Source organism: Phacochoerus africanus, chromosome 12 (genome assembly GCF_016906955.1).
Source record: "Phacochoerus africanus isolate WHEZ1 chromosome 12, ROS_Pafr_v1, whole genome shotgun sequence".
NCBI lineage: Eukaryota > Metazoa > Chordata > Mammalia > Artiodactyla > Suidae > Phacochoerus > Phacochoerus africanus.
This window is the reverse complement of record NC_062555.1, coordinates 54,733,689-54,758,703: the sequence shown is the minus strand read 5'-3', so window position 1 is coordinate 54,758,703 and position 25,015 is coordinate 54,733,689. Positions and strand designations below refer to the sequence as shown.

The 25,015-nt window shown below is 40.3% G+C and overlaps 1 protein-coding gene across 2 annotated transcripts in view; it reads left to right on the top strand.

Annotated features, from left to right (window-relative positions):
* The window catches only part of MYO3A (myosin IIIA), a 224,632-nt gene that overhangs the window by 190,687 nt on the left and 8,930 nt on the right, over positions 1–25,015 (top strand). For both annotated transcript variants that reach the window (XM_047755030.1, XM_047755031.1), the window contains exons 31-32: positions 569–713; positions 19,141–19,247. In XM_047755030.1, coding sequence (XP_047610986.1) covers positions 569–713; positions 19,141–19,247 — 252 coding nt within the window. The remainder of the gene's footprint in view (positions 1–568; positions 714–19,140; positions 19,248–25,015) is intronic.

Genomic DNA, 25,015 nt, shown 5'->3' with positions numbered 1-25,015 from the left:
GGGATTACGACCCTGACCTGCCATGTATCTGAGACATTCAGGAGCTGTGGCCTTGCCAGCTGTCTACCTAGAGCTGGCAGCTAAGACCACGGAAGTGGATCCAGTGCTCCACGGAGCAAAGCAAGAGGCAGAAAAGCAGGTCAGCTGTGTTAACAGACGAGGAAGAGGGGACAGGATGGAAAGAGGCACCAGAAGAGAGGGGGGGGGGCCCTGACATCAGGCAAAGAAGAAAGGACAGAAAAGGAGGGAGGTTAACACAATCAAGACATCAGAGATGTTCCTGGAGAAAAAGCCAGACCTCAGGGACCCTGAGAAGGAGTATCAGGAAAGAAAGCTGGGGTGGGGGGGTACATTTGGCAGTTTTGACTGGAACGTGTGAGGTGTGCAAGTAGCACAAAGGAAGAGGATTTGTCAAGTGAGGCCTTTTTCTGACCTTGGTACAGGGTCAGGGTGAGTCATGGAGAAGAACATGGGAGTCCCAGGGGGCTGGATCAGGGATTGGACAGACCCCTGTGGAGTTGGCCGAATTGTTTCCTTGATGTAATCTGACACATGACCTTCTTTTTAGATATCAAAGCTATCTGAAGAGTATTTCATTCTGCAGAAAAAACTGAATGAAATGATTTTGCCACAGCAACTGAAGCCTCTTTATCTGAGTGTCTATCCTCATAAGCCAATTGCTAGACGAGTTTCTCCTCAGCAGTGTCTCTCAGGTAAAGATGGGTAGAGAAGGAACCTCCAGAAGGGGCAGGCAATGCCAGATTCTTGATTTGTTTATTAGCTGCCCACCTTCATTCTATGGCAGATTTGAGGTGACTGTGTTCTAATTGTTGGTGAGAACCCTCATTGCATCTCATTATTTGCGTGCAGATACTCATTTTTCCAGACTCTTCCACACACCTCCTACCTTCTCTGATTTCATTCTCCTTTTTTCTTTGTTCTTTTTTCCTTTTATATATACTTAAACTAGAACTTGGAAAGTTACACCAGAATAGAGTAGAAAGGGATGGTATTGGGGGTGTGGAGGGCAGGGTGCAGTTTTGATAAGATGGAGCAAACAAGTGAAATATGTCTGTATCTTCTGGCAGAAGTCTGTACCTTAAGTAGAAGGTGCAAATCTCCATTCAGATACACAAACCCATATGCACTATTAAGTTTTCTTCTTATGAATCTAAGTCACACTCTGCCCCTACTCACTAAACTGGTGGGGAATTCAGGCTGAGAAATTATTAGGCCTCCTGCCTCCCCAGGGCTGTGCAAAGGCCCTGGGGCCTTATATACCCACCAAAGTATCAGGTAGAGCCTTTTGTCACTAGTTAGTTGCCCACACAGTTAGTTGCACAGTTACTGTTGCAACACTCATCTCCTAGCCAGCCTCATGACCTCATGACAGCTATAAGTTGGGAAGCTCCGCTGCTCCCCTACCTGCAGGAGGTATCGGTAAACTGGTGAGTCAAGAGTCTTGCCTGGTCCACACCAGGTAGCCCTCTTCTCTGCAACCTTACCACCTCCTCCAGGGGCAGCCACCAAAGGGCCTGCTGACCTCTCCCTGGGAGAATCTGCATTTATTTTCTTTTGTTCCTTTTCTCTGCATTTCTCAGAGGCCCTCCACCCTCTCCAAGACTCCTGCATCACCTCTCCAAATACAGACACGCTGCTAAGTTCAGGCAGCTTCTGCAAAAGTCCCTTGTGTAGGAAAATATTAAGATGAGCCTGGCTATTTGTCTGATATGGGAGGAAGGGAAGCTGTCTTAATGTCTCCATCAATTATCCTGCCACATTGTTTTCAAGAATTGTGTGATACTTAAAAAAAAGAAAACAGCCACAAAGTGTCTCTTCACCTTTCCACTCCCTGCTCCTCTCAGGCCCTGACCCAAAACCTCTTTCTGTGAAAAAGCAGCTTAGGAAGTCAGAGCCCAGAGTCCCATTAGTTTGAGTGCCACCAATGACCCCTGCCTAGAGGCTGGTTGACAGGCAGGAGCCGGGGGGGTGGGGGTGGGGAGGGGGGTGTCAGCCTCCCTCTAGGTTGTGTCTGCAGTGGCCCTGGTGAGGGTGGGGCAGGGAGGTACTGTTGGTGGAGGGAAGCCGGGGAGGACCTCAGGGTTCCCTGCAAGCAGCTCAGCCAGTTCTTAACAGGAAAGGGAGTGGAGGCTGCCATTGTATTGTCATAACTTGTACTTTTGATCATCTTAGGGAGTTTTGTGTGTGTCATGTGTACATGTGTATACATGTTTATTGAAAATGTATATGTTTAATATATATATGTACAGGAGTTCCTGTTATGGTTCAGTGGGTTAAGAACCTGACTAGTATCCAGGAGAATGCAGGTTTGAATCCTGGCCTCACTTAGTGGGTTAAGGATCTGGCATTGCTGTGAGCTGTGGTATAGGTTGCAGCTCTGATTCAGCCCCTAGTCTGGGAACTTTCATATGCCACAGGTGCAGCTGTAAAAAAAAAAAAAAGTACAATATGATGATTTCATACACAAACCTAGTGAAATATAATTACAGTCAAGCTATTAGCATATTTTCTCACATAGTTACCATTTGTGTATATGTGATGCAAGCACCTGAAATCTACTCTCCCAGCACATTTCCAGGATTCAAACAGCATTAATACCGGTAGTGACCTTTCTGTACAGTGGGTCTGTAGACATCTTCATCCTTCATACCTGCAGTTCGGTACCTGTGACTAACATCTCCCCATTTCCCCCACCTCCCTAGCCCTGGTAACCACCATTCTACTCTCTACTTCTAGTGTTTGACTTTTTAGATTCCATATATGAGAGAGATCATACAGGGGTTTTTTTCTTTCTGTGTCTAGCTCATTTCACTCAGCGTATGTCCTCCAGGTTCATATGCAAGATCTTCTTTAAGGCTGAGTAACATTCCTGTGTGTGCCCATGTATCGCATCTTTATCTACGGAAGAGGGAAAAATATTTGCAACCGTATATTGGATATGTTGCCAAACATTTAGGTTGTTTTCCTGTCTTTGCCATTGGGAATAATGTTGCAATGAATATAAAGATATCTCTTTAAGGTACTAATTCTGTTTCTTTAGCATATATACCCAGAAGAGGGATTGCTGAATCGTAGAGTAGGTCTATTTTTAATTTTTTCAGGAATCTCCATATTGTGTTCTGTAATGGCTGAACCAATATACCTTCCCACAAAAGGTGTAAAAGGCTTTTTTTTTCCTCCACATCCTTGCCAGCATGTGTTTCTCTTTGTCTCTTTGATAATAGATGTCCTAATACATATGAAGTGAATCTCACTCATTATACTGAGCACTCTTTCATATACTATAGGCCGTTTGTGTGTCTTCTTTGGAAAAATGTCAATTCCGGTTGTTTGCCAATTTTTTAATCTGGTTGCTTATTTTGTTTTTGGTTTTGTGTTTTCTATTGAGTTGAATGAGTTCCTTATTTTGAATATTATCCAAAACATATCCAGTATATGGTTGCAAATATTTTTCCCTCTTCCGTAGATTGCCTCTTTTATTTTGTTGATGGTTTCCTTTGCTCTGCCGAAGCTTTTTAGTTTGATGTAGTCCTACTTGTTGATGTTTACTTTTATTGCCTGAGCTTTTGGTGTCATATTCAGTATGTTATTTTCAAGGCCAATGTCAAGGAGCTTTTCCCCTTGGATATCTTCTAGAATTTTTCTAAGTTTTTTCCTAGGATTTTCTTCTAGGATTTTTATGGGGTTAGGTCTAATGTTTCAGTCTTTCATCCATTTGAGTTGATTTTTTGAGTGTGTAAAATGAGTCCAATTTCATTGTTTTCCGTGTGGATATCCAGTTCTCTCAATGCTATTTATCCTTTATTCATTGTGTATTCTTGATACCCTTATCAAAATTAATTGACCATATATGCTTGGCTTTTTTTCTGGGCTCTCTATTTTGTTCCATTGACCTATGTGCCTGTTTTTATGCCAGTACCATACTGTTTTGATTGCTTTAGCTTTATTATATACCTTGAAATCAGGAAGTATGATGCCTCCACCTCTCCTTCTTTCTCAAGATTGCTTTGTCAGGGACTTTGAATATGCCTAAAAGCAGCAGAGTTTTTCTAATTCCCTTTATTCTTTATTCCTTTTATTCTTCAGTGTGCCATTTTTTTAATGGACCTAGGAAGACTATCAGAAATCAATTCTTGGAGTTCCCATTGTGGCTCAACAGTAACAAACCCAACTAGGATCCATGAGGATATGCGTTCAATCCCTGGCCTCCCTAAGTTGGGTTAAGGATCCAGCATTTCTGTGAGCTGTGGTGTAGGTCACAGACATGGCTCAGATCCCAAGTTGCTGTGGCTCTGGCATAGGCCAGCAGCTACAACTCTGATTTGACCCCTAGCCTGGGAACTTTCATATGCAGCAGGTATGGCTCTAAAATACAAACAAAAAGAAAGAAAGAAAAATCAATTCTTAGCTTATTATAATTCAGTAGAGAATTGTAATTCAGTGACATTTCTTTAACTCTTCAGGTTTAGAGGGAGAAACTTTTGTTCCATCCACATATAGAGAGGTTACATATTCTACTACACACATTTAAGGCTAAGCTGGCAAACATCTGAATTGTCCCATGCCCCTGAGAGTAGCAGAGGAAGTGCCTGAGAGAGGACCTGAAGAAAACAGGAGGGTCTGGGGCAGACCTGACAACCCAAAACCCAAATGTATTTTAACAAGCTGTAGCCTTATTTTATAAGGTTTCTCTCTCTGTGAGACATATTTCTCAATGTGCAAAAGTCTCAAAAGTAACATAATGTCCAAATGAAAACTGAAGAAGGCATTATGAAGTTTAAAAATAAAATAATGTACGAGTTCCCGTTATGACTCAGCAGGTTACGAACCTGACTAGTATCCATGAGGGTGCACGTTCCATCCCTTGCCTTGCTCAGTGGCTTAAGGATCCAGCATTGCTACAAGCTATGGCATAGGTCACAGATGTAGCTTGGATCCAGTGTTGCTATGGCTGTGGTGTAGGCTGGCAGCTACAGCTCCAATTTGACTCCTAGCCCAGGAACTTCCATATGACACAGGTGCGGCCCTAAAAATAAACATAAAATAAAATAAGGTAAGTACAGGAACTACTTATATTTTATATCTTTGTTTTGATAATAATTGTTATAAGTTGAAACCAATAGGCATTAACTGAACCTGCATTTTCATTGAGAGAAATGTAGTGTAGAACGTATATAACTAGAACATGGCCATTTGATCATAGAGTCTATCCTGTTATCTTCATAAATATGCAATGACATTGCATTATTCTCTTTGAATAATGTGCAGAGTTACTCCTTTTATGGGGAGGGGGATATTTTTCTTCTTAATTATGGTGCACCTGGCAATTTGTGTTGACCGATGTGGAGAGAAGAAAAAGATTAATTGTAGGATAAATAAACCCTGATAACACAAAAGCACGTTTTCTTTCTCTCTTTTCAGAGAAGATATGACTGTCCAACAGGCTGAAATTCTTTGATAGGCTGCAAAGTTAACAAAGAAGGATGTGATAATAATTCCCATGCTTTGTTTGCATAATACTGTCAGTAAATTGAACACTAAATCAAAGCAGCCCCTTGTCATATATACATACAGTAGATAGAATAAAAATGCTTTTGTGTTGCTTTCAGAGGAAAATACAATAGCAAACTTCTATTTATTTCTCAATTGTTATGCCATCTAGAGTCATGCAATAATCCCAATATTTTCAGTTATGATGGTACCAATTCAGTATTTTTTTAGGTAGGCCAAAGGTTTTACCATTGTAATGCTGCCACCTAGGAATGCATTTTACACACTATCCAAGAATATGTCTCCACATGTATTTGTAAACATATTTACATTCATGTGAAGACTAGGTAGGTGAAATAATGTAGGTCAAATGTTTTGCAGGAATATTTTTTCATTGAGAATAGAAAGTAAAGAGATATCAGAAGTTATATTGCCTTCTTACCCAGCATACCTCTGGTAAACACTTATCTTCCTCAATTTATTTTCTACTAGTCTTTATTCATAAGAAATAATACTCATTCCTCCCAAATCATTAAAAAAACTACAGTCATGGGAGTTCCCGTCGTGGCACAGTGGTTAACGAATCCGACTAGGAACCATGAGGTTGCGGGTTCGGTCCCTGCCCTTGCTCAGTGGGTTAACGATCCGGCGTTGCCCTGAGCTGTGGTGTAGGTTGCAGATGCGGCTCGGATCCCGCGTTGCTGTGGCTCTGGCGTAGGCCGGTGGCTACAGCTCCGATTCAACCCCTAGCCTGGGAACCTCCATATGCCACGGGAGCGGCCCAAGAAATAGCAACAACAACAATAACAACAACAACAACAACAAAAAACTACAGTCTTCAGTATCCAAAACCAAATGATTTTACAAACTTAAAATCCAGTGAGTATCATTTCCTTTTAGCATTTTAGTTATATTAAATACTAATCATAAAAGTTTACCCTCTGAATTATAGATTTCAATGAGTTAACTGAATTAATTCAGACAAAACAGTTGACCTAGAAACCTTAGATGGTAATAGCTAAATTTTTCACACCTAAATTATTGCTTCCATTCCATAATTTTTTTTTTGTCTTTTGTCTTTTTTGTTGTTGTTGCTATTTCTTGGGCCGCTTCCGCGACATATGGGGGTTCCCAGGCTAGGGGTTGAATCGGAGCTGTAGCCACCGGCCTACGCCAGAGCCACAGCAACGTGGGATCCGAGCCGCGTCTGCAACCTACACCACAGCTCACGGCAACGCCGGATCGTTAACCCACTGAGCAAGGGCAGGGACCGAACCCGCAACCTCATGGTTCCTAGTCGGATTCGTTAACCACTGCGCCACGACGGGAACTCCCCATTCCATAATTTTTATCTGTTCTAAACCACAGAGGACACAGAGCTGATATGGAAGCAGAAGGGCAATGAACCATATGCTTTCCCCAACTTCCCATTAAATTTCTAATAAAAATGTAGCGAAAAATAGCAACCATGTCAGCAGCACTGGTGAGTTTTTCCTTGACATATTTTGACACTATATTATTTAGCTACACAGGGTTAATTGAAAGGAAAATTATATTGCATATTTAATAAAATAATATGGTCAATAAAATAAATTCACATAAAGTTTATTTATAATTCATATCACGTAGAGAAAATACTGTTTCCTTAAATGTCTAGTATACTTTAATTTTTTTCTTATAACTAGACATACTGGGCTAGTCCATTAACTCCCAAGTTGAACTGGATTATGTTTTCTGACCATGATGCAACTGAGATAGAAGTTTAAAAAAAAAAAAACAAATTTGCAGATTAAAAATCAATAAGAAATCTTAAGTGAAGAAACTATAATTATAATTATCAAGTATTTCAAAATAATAAAAATTAAGATAGCTACACATAGAAACTATGATTTAATGCAACCAGATCTGCATTCATGGAAAAATTCATATCATTGTTTTCAATATTAACTGAGAGAAATTAATGAAATAAAGGATATAAAGCAAGAATTTTTTTAAAAAGTATTATTCAATACCAAAAAAAACAGAAAAGAGAAACAATTATGAGAAGACAGAAATATACCAGATAGCTAACTAAAGCTTAAATAATATTTTTGAAAATAAAACTGACTAATTACTTTTTAAAAATTAGAGATAAGAATAAGACTATAATAGCTATGATTGATAATACTAAAATCTTGGCACACTATGAATACAGTCAACTTCACAGAAACAATTTGAGGCTGAAATATAAATTTCTAAGATGAAATAGTCAATATGATTATATGTCTGTCAAAGAATTACTTTGAAAAAAAGGTTCCAGGAACTCATAGTGTTTTAAACAAATGTATTTAAAGTTCATGGAACAGATAATTCCCATTCTTTGTGATCTGTTTGAGAAAAAAAGAAGAAACATAGAAAGTTAACTGTTTTATGAAGATCATCTACCCCAGAATCAAAGGCTAATAAATAATCTTTTAGGAAGAAAAAAAGGGGGGGGTGAAAAGAAAGAAAAAGAAGAAAGCAATGGCTCAGGGATTTAAAAGTAAAACTCCTGAGAATGGTACTAAGTAATTTAATGCAACATTACATTAAAAGACTATTCAAATAACACATATCAATGTAACCTACCTAATATCAAAAGGTCAAGAGAAAAAAGACATCTTGATAAATGCTCAAACAGTTTTCAATAAAATCTAACATTATGCCCTAATGAAAAGCAAAAATTAGGATTAGAAGAAGATTCTTTAGCTACTGCTAAAGAATATATTTCTTAAACCAATTGTCAACATCATAATTAATGGTAAAACACTGAAAGCAGATCCATTAAAAACAGTATTACGAGAAGGATGCTAGTACAACACTTTTATGTTATTTAGGAATTTTTAGCTGAAGCAACAGGCCAGCAAACAGAAGTTCCAGGAAAGCATAATTATTGAAAAAAAGAAGATAGAGTAAGAATATTAGTAGACAACATGAATTTTGACCTTAAAAATACAAAGAATGAACCAAAGTAATGATTGATACTAGCAGAACAATTCAGCAAGGGTATATTATAGGGGTATATACATATTCTTTCCTGTGATAATTTATAATGTGAAAAGACCTTATTGGAAATAACAGCAAAAACAAATATAATACCCTGAAGTAAAGTTAGCAAGAAAAAACATAAAGAGATAAAAATAGAAGAGGTGGATAAAAATAGAAGAATGGCCCAATGTATTTCTGGATTGAAAGATAAGAAATTGTAAACATTCTAAAAGTGGTTTCTAGGTTTAAAAAATCGCATTCAATTTCATTGAGATTTTCTTGAAAATTTAATGTCTCTAAATACCATTTGTAAATTTCCAGAAAAAAAGAATAATTATAAATGAAGACTTGCCTTTTAGGCAATCTGTAGATTCAGCACAATGCCTATCAAACTACCAATGGCATTTTTTACAAAACTAGAACCCAAAAAAATTTACAGTTTGTATGGAAAGACAAAAGACCCTGAAGATCCAAAGCAATCTTGAGAAAGAAAAACGGAGCTGGAAGAAACAGACTCCCTGACTTCAAACTTTACTACAAAGCTAGTCATCAAAACAGTATGGTGCTAGCACAGAAAACAGAAATATAGATCAGGGGAACAGCATAAAAAGCCCAAAAATAAATCCATGCACCTATGGTCAGTTAACCTACAGCAAAGAATACAAGAACATACAGTGAAGAAAAGACAGCCTCTTCAATAAATGGTGTTGGGGAAACTGGACCGCTACATATAAAAGAATGAAATTAGAACACTGTATAACACTATACACAAAAAATAAACTCAAAATGAATTAAAGACCTAAATATAAGACCAGATACTATAAAACTCTTAGAGGAAAACATGGAGCACTCTTTGACATATATTGCAGCAGCATCTTTTTTGATCTACCTCCTAGAGTAATAAAAATACAAACAAAAATAAATAAGTAGGACCTAATTAAACTTAAAAGCTTTTGTATAGCAAAGGAAACCATTAAAAAAAGAGAAAACCCACAGAATGGGAAAAAATATTTTCAAATGAAGCAAATGACAAGGGATTAATCTCCAAAATATACCAATAACTCATGCAGCTCAATATCAAAAAACAACTCAATCAGAAAAATGGGCAGAAGATCTAAATAGACATTTCTCCAAAGAAGACATACAGATGGCAAAACAAAAAAAAACAAAAAAAACCCAACATGTAAAAGATTCTCAGACTTCTCATTGTGGCTCAGTGGGTTAAGAACCTGACTGTCATCCATGAGGATGCAGGCTCAATCCCAGGCTTCACTAAGTGGATTAAGGATCTGGCATTGCCACAAACTGCCATGTAAGTCACAGATGCAGCTTGGATCTGGCATTGCTGTGGCTGTGGCATAGGCTGGCAGCTGCAGCTGCAATTCGACCCCCTAGCCCGGGAACTTGCATATTCCACAGCTGTGGCCCTGAAAAAAAAAATCAAAATAGAAAAAAAAAAGAGAGAGAGAGATGCTCCACATTGCTAATTATTAGAGAAGTGCAAATCTAAACTACAATGAGGTATCACCTCACACCAGTCAGAATGGCCATCATCAAAAAAATCTACAACCAGGAAATGCTGGATAGGGAGTGGAGAAAAGGGAACTCTCCTACACTGTTGGTAGAAATGTAAGCTGGTACATCCACTATTGAAAACAGTATGACGGGTCCTTCGAAAACTAAATAGAGAGAACTACCACATGACCCAGCAATTCCACTCCTGGGCATCTATCCAGAGAACACTATAATCTGAAAAGATACATGCACCCCAGTGTTCACTGCAGCATTATTTACAATAGCCAAGACATGGAAGCAATCTAAATGTCCATCAACAAAGGAAGGGATAAAGAAAATGTGGTACAATGGAATAATACTCAGCCATCAAAAAGAATGAAACAATGTCATTTGTAGCAACATGGGTGGACCTAGAGATTATCATACTAAGTAAAGTAAATCAGACAGAGGAAGACAAATACCATACCATATCACATTTGAATCCAAAAAAAAGGATACAAATGAACTTATTTGCAGAACAGAAACAACCTCATAGACTTTGGAAACAAATTTATGGTTACCAAAGGGAACAGATTAGGCAGGAGGAATAATTTAGGGGTTGGGATTGACATAAATACACTACTATATATAAAACAGGCAACAAAGACCTACTTATAGCATAGGGTAATCTACTCAATACTGTGTAATGACCTTTATGGGAAATAATTCTGGAAAGGAACAGATATATGTGTATGTATAACTGATTTGCTTTGCTGTATACCTGAAACTAATAAAGCTTTTTTTTTTTCTGTCTTTTTGCTATTTCTTGGGCCGCTCCCGTGGCATATGGAGGTTCCCAGGCTAGGGGTCGAATCAGAGCTGTAGCCACTAGCCTACGCCAGAGCCACAGCAAGGCGGGATCCGAGCCGCGTCTGCAACCTACACCACAGCTCACGGCAACGCCGGATGGTTAACCCACTGAGCAAGGGCAGGGACCGAACCCGCAACCTCATGGTTCCTAGTCAGATTCGTTAACCACTGCGCCACGATGGGAACTCCACTAATACAGCTTTCTAAGTCAACTATATTCCAATACAATTTATTTTAAAAAAAGTAAATGAGGATTTGCCCTTTCGATAGTAAATGAATAATATAAAGGTATTATTAGCTTATGATATGACCATATCATATGGTTATATGCCTCTGTTATGAAAATCAACCACAGATTAATGGAACAGGATAACTCTAAAATTGACCATAGTATTTATAAAAACCTGTCACAAAAGAATACACAGCAAACCAATAAGAAATGGTTGGATATGGAGGTGTGGATCCAATCCCCAGGCTGGCACAGTTAGTTAAAGAATCCACCATTGCCACAGCTGTGATGTAGGTCACAGCTACAGCTCAAACTCAGTCCCTGACCCAGGAACTTCCATATTCCACAGGTGCAGCCATAAAATAAAATAAAAAATGTTTAAAAATGGATACTGCTAAAAATTTTTTCTGATTTGGGGAGAATAAATGAAACAGTCTTACCTTGTACTGAATACTCCAGTATTTCTCAGATATATTAATATGATTTAAATATGAGAAATAAACCAAGAGAAACCAGACCATATGGACTATTGCACAATCTCTACTTAGGAAACAACAAAGTATAATAAGTAATAAAAGGAATTACAAAGAAAAATTGTGGTTGATTTAGACTCTTTAAATGTTAAAACCTTCTAGATATTAGAAAGCATCATTTAAAGAACTACAGACAAACGATAAACTATTTAGAACAAATGTAAAAATGGTTAACATATGTAATATAAAAAGAGCTCATAAATAATTAGGAAAAATACTAACACCCTCAGTAGAAAAAAATGGGCACAAGACATTTATTTATAGAGGTACAAATGCAAATGGAAAATAAACATATATATGTGATTGCCCCAGAAATTAAAATATATAAATTAAAACAAGTTAATATTTTTTACTTACCACAAGGCAGAGAGGAGCACAGAGGGACTGAACTGCCCACACAAGCCCAGTTCTCTCCAAGGGCACCTAGCCTGGCTGAAGGGCAGATGAGATGAAAGGCAGAGCAGCTTCTGGAAGGCAGGTTGCAATCCTGACTAGGGCGAATCCTGCCTCTAACAAAAAGCAGTGAATATTCCTATCTGAGATTTCCTGTGGGTCACTATGTTGCTTCAAGTTCACAGACTGTAAATGGAAATGTACAAAAATGAAAAAACTGACTTCTTAAGAAATTACAATTACATAGGTGCATTTCTGAGCTGCTACTTTTGCAGACTATACTATGCATGTTTACTTAAGTAAAATAGTGTAATTATTAAAATGAGAATAATACTGAAATTTAATTTTCTCAAGCAAAAATTAGCAATGAGTTTTAAATATCTTTTTTCTTCTGAATTTGAAATGTTGGGTTTTTTCATTATTTTTTAAATGTGCATTTCTGAGCCACTCAAACACTTAATGAAATTATTGTCAGAAGTACAATATAAATAAGCATTTTACCTTCTGGCTATTTAATATAGCCACAACCTTTATCAGCTAATATTTATCATGCACATCACACAAAATAGTCACAAACCTAATTTTGCTACTGCCAACATTGATACACTGCTGGTAATTTGTGATTATAAATGTTTATGTCACTTTCATAATTAAGGGGTTAGAATGACATTAGCAGGCAATGTTTGTACTCCCCCAAAGGAACAAAAATTTAGAGGGCAAAATAAACTTAGGCTTCTCTGAAATATTTGTATGCCGATAAATTCATGGGCAGTTTGTTCTTCAAAAATACAAACTAGCCTGGGGAAATTTAATCTGAACAGTAAGACCCTGTTGAATACATTCATCAGTAATGTTCACTGGCTGCCCACGTTACATGGCAGTATCTTCAGGAAAGACACCCTTTAATAATATCCAGCCCTCTGCTTCACACTATCCTGGTGAAGAAAAAAGTCAATAAACAAACACTAGAGCAGACTTTGCAAGATGTAAGAATTAGTCTGAAATTCTGGAGTTTCCATTGCGGCTCAGCAGGCTAAGAACCCAACATAGTGTCCATGAGGATGTGAGTTTCATCTCTGGCCTTACTCAGGGGGGTAAGGATCTGGCATTGCCACAGGTTGTGGAATAGGTCACAGATACGGCCATGTGGTTGTAGGCCTGCAGCTGCAGCTGCAGCTAGGACTCCACCCCTAGCCTAGGAACTTAAAAGTGCCACAGATGTGGCCATAAAAAAAAATTCTGGGGAGTTTCTGTCATGGCGCAGTGGTTAACAAATCTGACTAGGAATCATGAGGTTGCGGGTTCAAACCCTGGCCTCACTCAGTGGGTTAAGGATCTGGCGTTGCCGTGAGCTGTGGTGTGGGTCACAGACGAGGCTCAGATCCCATGTTGCTGTGGCTCTGGCGTAGGCTGGTGGCTACAGCTCCAATTAGGCCCCTAGCCTGGAACCTCCATATGCCGAGGGAGCAGCTCAAGAAAAGGCAAAAAGACAAAAAAAATTCTGAAAATTCCACACATTTTGAAATTTTTGCAATACTCTCATGCATATTTATAATCTTACCTAAATATGGACAAACCACACATTCCAGGATTCTTTTTAATGCATTATTTTTTTCATTTTCTCTTTTTTTTCCTGTTTCTCTCCCCCATTCTCCTTTTCCAATCCGTATTAGTCTCTCCATCAGGAAACTCTTATAAAACAGTGTTCTTTTATATCTTTTGTAGATATGTATAACTGCCCTTATACATATGTATAAATATAGAGATTGTTGTCATTGTTTTATTAAACACTTATACATATTTCTGTTCTCCCTCACTACCTTAGCAGGAACCCCTGCTCATCAACAGGTATAGCTATGACTCATTCTTTTTAATAGCCATATAGTATTCCATAGGAAGATCATAATAATTTATGTAACCTTTCCTCTTTTGCTAGATATTCACTTTGTTTTGATTTTTTGCCACTATGAAAAATCTTGCAGTTAACATCTCTGAAAATGTCCTTGTATCCTGATTTTATAGGGATAGGGGTGGGGTTACTGAGTTAAAGGTGTTTTGGGGTTTTGATAGATTGCTTTCCTAAAAGGCCTTAACAATTGATGTTTCCTTCAACAATCTGTTTGAATACACTTTTATGGACATCCTGTCCAGCAGGGTTATCCTTTTTTTTTTTTTTAATTTTTGCTGATGTGTCTGGAATAAAATGATATTTCACTGTTATTATAATTCATATTTTCTTGTCTGCTGGCAGGCTTATTTATTTCTCAAGCTTATTGGTTTTTTGGATTTGCTTATCCTGAGCTTATTTATATCTTTTGCCCATTTTTCTGTTGATCTATATTTTGTAATCATTTGCTACCTTTTTATGGCTTCTGAGTTTTAGTTAAGACATTTGTACCCTTAGATTGTTCACAGAGTCATCTGGATTTTCTTTCGAGAAATTTTGTGAGTTCTTCTATTTGCATTTATCTTTAAAGCACCAGAATTTATTTTTATATCTGGTGAAAATAGTGAAGAAAATTATATTGACTCTCTGCTCTTCACTTAGCACTATGTCTCTTAAGTGGAATCAGACCTCTTAACATCTCCAAACACCTATCATCAGCAGAGGTCCAGTAAAAAGGCAAGAGGGCAACCAGAACCTAAGACATAATGTCCACCACCATCCAAAAACACATGGTCCCACTATTTCTTGTGGTTGCCCAGGGGAAGGGGGAGGAAGTGGGATGGACTGGGAGTTTGGGGTTAGTCGATACAAACTATTGCAACTGGCGTGGATAAGCAGTGAGATCCTGCTGTGTAGCACAGGGAGCTATAATCACTTGTGATGGAACATGATGGAGGATAATGTGAGGAAAAAGAATGTATATGTATGTATAACTGGGTCACTTTGCTGTATAGCAGAAATTGGCAGAACATTGTAAATCAACTATAATAAATTTTTTTTAATAATAAAAAATAAAACGGTCATAGGTAAGGCGTTCCCATTGTGCCTCAGTGGGTTAAGAACATGGCATAATGTCCATGAAGATGCAGGTTTAATCCCTGGCCTCACTCAGTGGGTTAAGGATCCAGCATTGCAAGCCCCAGTGTAGGTTGCAGATGCATTTCGGATCTCATGTTGCTGTGGCTGTGGTATAGGCCTCAGGTGCAGCTCTGATTTGACCCTAGCCCAGGGAATTTCTATATGCCACAGGTGTGGCAGTAAAAAGATTTTTAAAAAGTCATAAGCAAAATAGTAAGTGGCAAGAAGCATGAGATTAAGTGTCATGTTATTTTGCTAGGGCTGCCATAACAAAGTTCCACAGAGGATTAAACAACAGAAATGTTATTTCCTCACAGTTCTTAAGGCTGAAGACCAAAATCAGCATGTAGGCAAGTTTGGCTTCTTCTGAGGCCTCTCCTTGGGTCGCAGATGCCGTCTTCTCCCTTTGTCCTCATGTGGTCTTCCTTCTGTGTGTGTCTGTGTCCTAATCTCTTCTCATGAGGACACTGATCGTATTGAATTGGGGCCTGCCTTAACGACCTTCCTCTAAAGATCCTTCCTCCAAACACGGAGGAACTGAAGGTCAGGACTTTTGCATATGAATTTTGAGGGGACGCAATTCAGCCCATGACAAGTTTCAAACGATTTGCACAGCCCGTGAGTACCATTGGTGTTCACATGGGAGGGAAGTCACTGGACAGTCAGTGAAACCTTCATGGAAGAGCTGGAAGTGGACACAGGCATTGAAGTTTGCTTAGGTTTTCCCATGAGGCCACAGAAAGCCTTTCTATGAGAGGATGAGAATAAGCAAAGTTAGAGCTCTCAACAAGGTGTGCTGAGATTCCAGTGAGGTGCTAGGCTGAGGAGATAGTTCATTTGTGGGAAAATGGGAGATAAAACTGAAACTACTGAGAGTGTAGGGAAAAAACTGGATTTCAGAGAGGTTTAGGCTTAAGGAAAAAAGCATCATAAATTTTTGAAAAGTGCAATTTCATCATTAAAGGGACATTTAAGGGAGGGGAATCTGGTCTTCATTTGTGAGACGGAGCACGGAGAACACATTATTAAAGGAGCCACAGTTATTCAAGGAGCAGTTTAGCCCAGAATTGTAGCAGGACTAAACAAAGAAGAAATGGTGGATGAATATTAGACATTTCAAATGTATCCAAAAATTGGCAGAAGTTGATCATTGCCTGGTTCTAGGAACGGAGGAAGAGGAATAAAGCAAAGGTGACGTCAATATTTTAAACCTGGGGGGTGCCGTTGAGTGGTGGTGTACACAATCTTAGACGGAGAAGAAAGATGACCCCTGAATCAGCTGAGCCTGAGAGTCTGAGATGGAAATACTCAATAGGGTAAGAAATTAGGGCAGAGTTCTGGTGGGTGAGAGGAAGACACTGGAGGTAATGCTGTCAGAAGTCATCCCTAGGGAGTCTTTGTTCAACGTGCAAGGAGCTGGGGGCACAATGATTCGATCCAGGAGGCAAAGGATGTTTACTCATCCAGCAGACTTTTATTAAGCACTTCCTGTGTGTCAGGTGTTTCCTTCAGTGTCAGGAATACAAAGATAAATCAGATAAGGTGTCTGTCCCAGGAAACCTCCCCCTCACCCCTGAAGGGAAGGAGTGGTCAATAATGTCAAATAGTGAAGAAATCAGAGATAATAAGGACATAATTGGATTTGTCAGTAAAGTGGTCACCCTTGACTGTCCAGAAGGCAGGTTCTGTAGAGTCTTGGTGATAGAAATCAGATTGAACAGTAACAGCTGATGAGAAAATGGAAACAAGAGCAAGACCGCCTTTATTCCCAGAATGTTTTTCACTCTCGCAGAGTTTATTCTTTGCCGCCTTAAATTTAATTAATTTCTATTATAGTAATAATGTTCTGCTATTTTAATTCAGATCTTAAATAATATTAAAGTCAGGTTAAAATTGAGTCCCAGCTCACCTTTATGTTTCAAAATACATAATAACTTGATACTATATTTTAATGTGTCTCAAGGCTCAAGTTAAGTAGCGTAGGTGGATTCAGCCAGCAGGTTTAGAAATGATCAAACTTCGCAAGAGCTGATAGGAGCTGTTTAATAATCAGCTCTGGGAGAGATGATCAATAAGGAGAAGGAAAATAACAAAAGAACATGAATTATGGTGGTGGCAAGAATTACCGTCTTTCCTTGTGCTTGAGACAGTCTAAGACAGGATTCAGGGAGTTCCCATTGTGGCTCAGCAATAACAAACCCAACTAGTATCCATGAAGACTCACATTCGATTCCTGGCCTCACTCAGTGGGTTAAGGATCCAGTGTTGCCATGAGCTGTGGTGAAAGTCGCAGATACAGCTCAGGTTTGGCATTACTGTTTCTGTGGCATGGGCCGGCAGCCGTAGCTCTGATTCAACCCCTAACCTGAGAACTTCCATATAAAAAGCAAAAAATAAAAAAAAAATTAAAAAGGCAGGATTCAGATAGGGCTCCAATACCTGGATTTCCTCCTCCTCCTCTGTCTACTTCTTTGGAGAAAAGGGAAGAGAGAGAGTGGGAGGTGAACCTCTCGGGGTTGGTTAGAAAAGTGCTTTCACTCCTCCTGTCCATTACAAATCTCCGATAACATGGTCTCATTAACAAAGAGCCCATTTTCTTTGTTTTCTTGTTTTATTCCAAAACGGACAGTAATGGGGGATTGGTCTGGTTTTCTCTGGTTCCCATTGTTCCAGGCCTTCTACCTCAGTGACCTACTTGCAGCCAGCTGACCTGTCTTTGCCATCCAGCAGTTTTCCATAAATTTTAAAACGAATGAGCTCCATAACCTTAGGATATGAAAGCTGTTATAATAAGTATGTTTGCCCATTGGGCTGGGCCTATGGCTAGAACGTTAGGCACCTGTGAGTCTCCATCCTGGACGCTGACACTGACACTGACACTGACAGTCACAGCTGGGTACACATAGTATGAAACAGTCATTGATTTAGTCAGATTTGTCTTGATTTGATTAGAATGGTTTGGGGCAATTCCATTTCTCTGTGTATTTCTGCCTCTGAGAATTAGGAATCTTTGTTGTCCCGTCACTGTGATTTTTATTTTATTTATTTATTTATTTATTTGGTCTTTTTATGGCTACACCTGCGGCATGTGGAGGTTCCAGGCTAGGGGCTGAATTTACCACTCAGCCACAATGGGAACTCTCCTCATTGTGATCTCTTAATGCCCTTAAAGTCCTGCTAAGAAATATGTGCTCAAATACCTGTTGAATGTTAGCCATTCTCCAGTAAATACCCATGCCTTACTCCCTACCCCAACCCTGATGTATTTATCTTGCAAACATTCCTGCACAAATGCAGTCAAAGGATGATATAGTCAAGCATCATGAAAGATAGACAGAAATTCTTTGAAGAGGCCTCTTAGCTCTGTAAATATAAAGCTACTTGTAACAAACCCTGGCAGCCAAGCATGAAGATCATCAGAAGCACTGATGAGGTTTCTGCAGCTCCAAGAACTTGGCTGTAGGAGAGAAAGAGCAGGAGAAAAAGGACAAGCTTAATTCTTTCTTGGACGAGGTTTTTAAAGTCCAATCTGAACATTCTCATAGTTTGAGATTCTAAATTTTGGTGAAAGACTAGGATTTTCAAAAAGAATGCAGCCTGCAGATCATCCATCTCTCAGTTTGGGTCATAAGGTGCCGTAATACTTTAAGATGAGGATCATGCAACACTTGCATGCATGCATGCATGCATGGGTCATGGTGTAAGGCCAGTGACACAGGGGGGGAAGGACACAGAAAGAGTCTATGAGCATAGTCTTGCTTTTTAAAGATTTTCTGGCAGGTTTGACTCCCCGCACCCCCACCCCCTGCCATCCACCCTCTGAGCTTCTCCTCCACATTACCAAGGTGTGTATTTCTTTTCTTCCCTGTCTCCTGTCCTCCTAACTTCTCAGAGTCTTAGACCACCAGACAGTCGGAAGGACGTGCATAAGGCTTGTGGGGGGGACAAAGAAATGTCCTCTTTCTTCCAATTTTAGCCCCAGTAGTATGTCTATCATTTGTTATTTAACCCCAAGGAAAACACTGCTTGATAAACAGCCTTTGTAATTGAGTACTTGTTCATGATCACTTTTCTTGTAGGTATCTTGAAAGGAGAAGAGCCAAAAATATTGAGACCCCCAAGGCGGCCCCGAAAACCCAAAACATTAAATAACCCTGAGGACTCCACGTACTATTCTCTACTTCATGTAAGTGGCTCACTTTTTTGGGTGGCGGTGGGGGGCACACCCAGGGCATATGGAAGTTCCTAGGCCAGGAGTCGAACCCGCGTCAGAGCGGTGACCAGAGCCGCTGCAGTGACAGTAAGTGGTTCACACTTATTATCACATGGGAGCCATAGCACCCCCCTGGCCAGTGTGGAAACCGACCACACTAGTCCTGTCAAAAGGGAGGGCTCTGCAAAAGGAGATTCCTGACCCCCAGGCTTCTGCTTCCCTGTCCTCCCCTGTCTGGGTGCTAGGCTTTCCTCCAGCCCCTCTTCCTCCAGGTCCTCGCCTCTCCCACAGTCCTGGAACCCCTACTCCTCCCAGCAGTTTTCCCTGCGGGTCCTTTAATCTGAGCTGATACGATGCATTATTTGCCCTGACAGAGCAGTGCATGATGCAGGAGCTCTCCAGAGAGGGACCTTGCTGTACGTGGGCGAGTTGTAGGGAAAGGAGAGGACCGGGGAAGAAGGAGACATTTCTTGAGCATCTTTTAAATTCCAGGCTTAGCGTGAGCTGTGTTCACACCCACTGTGCTGTCAAATCCTAGAAACATCCCTGAGGGTGGCATCCCTATCTCACAGCTCAGGATTCTAAGGCACAGATAAGGCACGCCCTCGGTGTCGGGGCCATACACTGCACTGGGGTCTTCACGTTCCCCAGCTCCTGCTCACTCATGGTGAGCAACATAGGAGCTCTGAGCATCACCCCTGCCAGCCTGCCCCTCTTCTCAGGTTCCTGTTCTCTGTGAATGCTGCCCTCATCCACCTAGTGGCATTTAGGAACCTGGGACTCATCCTGACATAGTCTCTGTGAGGACATGGGTTCAATCCCTGGCATCACTCAGTGGGTTAAGGATCCAGTGTTGCCACAAGATGCAGCATAGGTCACAGATGCAACTCCAATCTGGTGTTGCCGTGGCTGTGGTGTAGACCAGCAGCTACAGCTCCAGCTGGGCTCTTAGCCTGAGAACTTCCATGTGCCGCACGTGTGGCCATAAAAAGATAAATAAAAGTCTGATCATGCTACTCCTCTGATAGAAAATCTGTAATAACTTCCTGCTCTCCTGTGATACAAAGGCCTGGGCCTTGCTTACCTTTCCAGCCTCAGCTCATTCATTCATTGACCCCTTCAAATTCTCCACTCCAGCCATTCTGTCTCATTAACCTATTTCTGTTCCTCAGATTGTCCACAAGCATTTGCCCTTGCACATGCTCTTTCCTCAGCCAAGAACGCATTTTCTCTCACCTTGTGTAGTTAAAACATCCCCAGCCTAGATGTCTTTTTTTCCTTCAGGAAGCCTTCCTGACACTCCCAGATCTCAAAGGAGCTCTTCCTTTATTCTTCCTGAGTGTCCCATACTTCCCCATCGTGACACTTTACCTCCCTAAGGAGTGATTGATGTGGTTTCTGTGAGGCCACAGAGTCTGCCTTTGCATTTAGCCTGATACACAGCAGGCATGTGATGAACGTGTATCATACAGATGAGGGCAGGAAAATAAGAGTGAAGTACAGTTAGTAAATCAAGGAGGTAGAAGATTGCAGACAACTGTCTTTGACTTTGTCTTTCTATACTGTTCAAAAAGGAGGTGGGGGTGGAGCAGATAGCCTGATATTTGTTTATGTAGTTAAATAGAAGGAACAACAGCAGAAAAAATAAAATAATAAAAAAATTATATCGCAACAGAACAAAGGGAGGAAAAAAATGTATACATGTAAGTGTAACTTGGTCCCCATGCTGTACAGCGGAAAAAAAATAAATAAAAAAAATAAATAAAAAAAAAAAATAGAAGGAACAGCAGAGAGCAAGATTGGAAATTACCAAGCATTTCCTATTAGCCCTGAACTTAGGGAGTAAATGGTGCTCAGTGACCTTTTTTAACTGCAACTGCAGATACCATTCTTTTTTTTCTTTTTGTCTTTTTTAGGGCCACACCAAGACATATGGAGGTCCCAGGCTAGGGGTTGAATCAGAGCTATAGCCACTAGCCTACACCACAGCCACAGCAATGCCAGATCCCAGCTGCGTCTGCAACCTACACCACAGCTCACAGCAACGCTGGATTCTTAACCCACTGAGCGAGGCTGGGTATCACACCTGTGTCCTCACGGATACTCATCAGATTCATTTCCTCTGAGCCATGACGAGAACTCCCCAAAACCATTCTTGGTATGAGTACTTAAAAGAGACTTTGAAATAGTCTCTTACAGGAACAGAAGATGAAATGTAGAGTACTAATAGCCACCTCGTCAGTGAGAATTATGGAGTGGTTTCTGGGACTCACAAGTGAGTCCCTGCTTCCAAGAAGTTTACCTTGTCATCGCACTATTATTTTTTAATGAATGTAAAGTGTTTTCATATATCTTAAATTATCAGTGACTGGGATCCCTTTTATAGCCCTGAGTCTTGAAATCTGTGGCTTCAATGAAACATAAAATGCTAGTATGTAATTTGAAGTGAAAACACACCATGGGTTCATATTTATCCAGCCCTTACTCAGATTTGGGGTGTTGCACATAAGTGAAATTTATAGCCATGATGGAGCCCACACCCTTTACACATCAAAACACTGTCTGTAATTTTAAATTGTTTTCCTGAAAAGCTTTTTAAAATATACTGTACATAAACCTTTTCTTCATGACCCAAGGTCACTGCAGTGAGGAAAAAAAAAAATGTGCTTTATTCAGGTCTGTGCTTATCAGAGAGCCTCGGTGATAGCCATATCTAAAGCAGCACCTGTCTCTCAGTATCTGCCCCACCTCATGTTTCCTCATAGCAGATATAAATATGTGTCTTCTTGTCTCCTGTCTGACTCTCCCCTGTGGACTAGGAGCTCTAGGAAGGCAAGGGCTCTGCTCACTCTTACAGCCCCATCGTTGCTCCCCATGAATGTTTGCTAAATAACACACTTGAGACGAGGCTCTTGGGGGCTGCTGAGCTGTGGACCCGACGCCCCTCACCCTTGCCCAACACAAGCAGCTATGCTCACAGACGTCTCAGCTATTTATATAGCTTTTGTTTCTCCTTGGATATCACCACATACTATGGCCCTCCCAACTGCCTTCACACCAGCTCTCTTCTGTGATTTGATGCTCTTAATCTCCTACATCTGGGAAATGTGGCTGTTTTCATGTCCAAAGTAAGTGTAGGCTGAGGCCGAGAAGGTTGCCTGTGGAGGAGAGGATGCCAGCTGAGCAGCCACTCCCGTTGTCCCGACCTGCAGTGTCTGCGTTAACGCCCAGGAGCTGTGCAGCCATCGGCAAAAATGACTCAAGGCCAACAGCTTCCTCAAAAAGTGAGCAATGGACAGTACCACATCTCAAGTCCCCCCTCCCCACCATCCCCCCACCATCCTATTATTTTTCTGGTGCCTTCTTTCAGCTACAGCAGTAGGTGGTTTGGCCACTCCAAGGTCCCTTGGTTTATAGGTATGTTTTGGCCACCTTCTTTATTCTTGTGCAGACCTCTGAATCCATAATGTATGCATGTACTTCCAAAAGGAAAGTAAGATTGTAGCCACCAAGATGTAATGCAGATATATTTTAAAGTTTCACCATAAATATGGAGTTCCTATTGTGGCTCAGTGGAAACGAACCCGAGGACTCTGGTTTGATCCCTGGCCTCGCTCAGTAGGTTAAGGATCCGGTGTTGCCACAAGCTGTGATGTAGGTCGCAGACGAGGCTCAAATCCAGCATTGCTGTGGTCGTGATGTAGGCTGGCATCTGCAGCTCTGATTTAACCCCTAGCCTGGAAACGTCCATATGCTGCACCTGTAGCCTTAAAAAAATATAAAATAAAATCAAGTTTTACCATAAGATGTATTTACTTATGTCAGATGGGAGGGAGAGGGCTCTGTTCTTTCAAAGGCCTCCTCAAAAAGCACCCTCACAAGGGAGTTCCCATTGTGACTTATCAGGTTAAGAACCCAACACAGTGTATGTCCAGTCCCTGACCTCACTCAGTGGGTTAAGGATCTGGGGTTGCCACGAGCTGTGGTGAAGGTCACAGATGCGACTCGGATCTGGCATTGCTGTGGCTGTGGTGTAGGTTGGCAGTTTCAGCTCCAATTTGACCCCTAGCGTGGGAGCTTCCATGTGCTGCAAGGTGTGACCCTAAGAAAGAAAAAGAAAGAAAGAAGGAAAGAAAGAGAGAGAGAGAGAGAAAGAGAGAGAGAGAGAGAGAGAGAGAGAGAAAGAAAGAAAGAAAGAAAGAAAGAAAGAAAGAAAGAAAGAAAGAAAGAAAGAAAGAAAGAAAGAAAGAAAGAAAGAAAGAAAGAAAGAAAGGAAGAAAGAAAGAAAGAAAGAAAGAAAGAAAAGAAACAGCCTTACTGGAAAATCTCCTCCTTAAGTCATCTCTGTTTCCTTGTCTTTCTCTTCCTTTACTCTGGTTCTACAAGAAGCCGCCATAGGATATTTGCTTCTTTATTTGCATTTCAGAGTTCAGGTTTGTAATGTCTCATATAAATGAAAATATGGTTGGCCTTAGCAGTTCAGGCATATCTTGTTTTGTTGTACACACAGATACTGTTGTTGTTGTTGTTGTTGTTGTTGTTGTTGAATTAAAGTTTTTTTGCAACCTTGCATAAGGCAAGCCTATTGGCACCGTCACCATTTGCTTGCTTCCTGTCTATGTGTTAATATTTTGGTAATTCTTGCAATGTTTGAACCCCTCTACCAGCATTTTTAGCAATAAAATTTTGTGGGGTTTTTTGCATTTTAGAGCTGCAGGTACTGCATTTGGAAGTTCCCAGGCTAGGGGTCGAATTGGAGCTGCAGGTGCCAGCCACAACTACAGCGACACAGGATCCAAGTCAAATCTGCAACCTACACCCACAGCTCATGGCAACGCTGGATACCTAACCCACTGAGCGAGGCCAGGAATCCAACCTGCATCCTCATGGGTACTAGTCAGGTTAGTTACTGCAGAGCCACAACGGGAACTCCAGCAATAAAGTATTTTTAAATTAAGGTATGCATTTTTAAGACGCAATGCTATTGAACACTTAATAGACTACAGTATAGTGTAAACATAAGTTTTATGTGCACTGGGAAACAAATTGTGTGACTCGCTTTATTGCAGTGGCCTGGAACCAAACCTGCAATATCTCTGAGGTGTGCCTATAAACGCCCCTGATGTAAAGCCCCATGTGATAAAATTCATATTAAATCCTCTTCCAGGAAGTACAGTATCCTTCTTCATGAGAAAGAATGCACCTTCCTGCATCCCTTTTAGCCCTAGAGACAACTAAATGTAAGGCTTCATCTTAACGCTCATTTCTTTTTCCTTCTTTGTTCCTTATTGACAACTCCTGTTTTATTACCTTGATTACATAATTTGCCTCTATTATAAACCATCTTAAACAATTTTGGGAAAATATATCATCAAATTGCATCTCATTAGAATATTCTAGCACAAGCAAGAGTGAAATAAGCCCGGGCAGTATTTCCTCTTCTAAGAATTCCTGTAACTGAGAACCAACTTATACACGCCACCTCCCAGAGGGAAATGCTGATCCTGAGTTAAAAGGGGTCCTTGCCAACTTGAGTATTCAAGAGCTGAACATAATTTGATTCTTGGTGGCACAAAGGGGACCTCTGTCACTCAACATCATTCAGCATAACTTTGGATTGTAGTAAATTGTTATCAAGAATGAGAAGGACATTTTTTTTTCAGATAATGGATCAAGGAGGCAGGACCTCTCATATTAAAACAAGAACAAGCACAGCAAACAGGTCCCAGGGATCATTAACT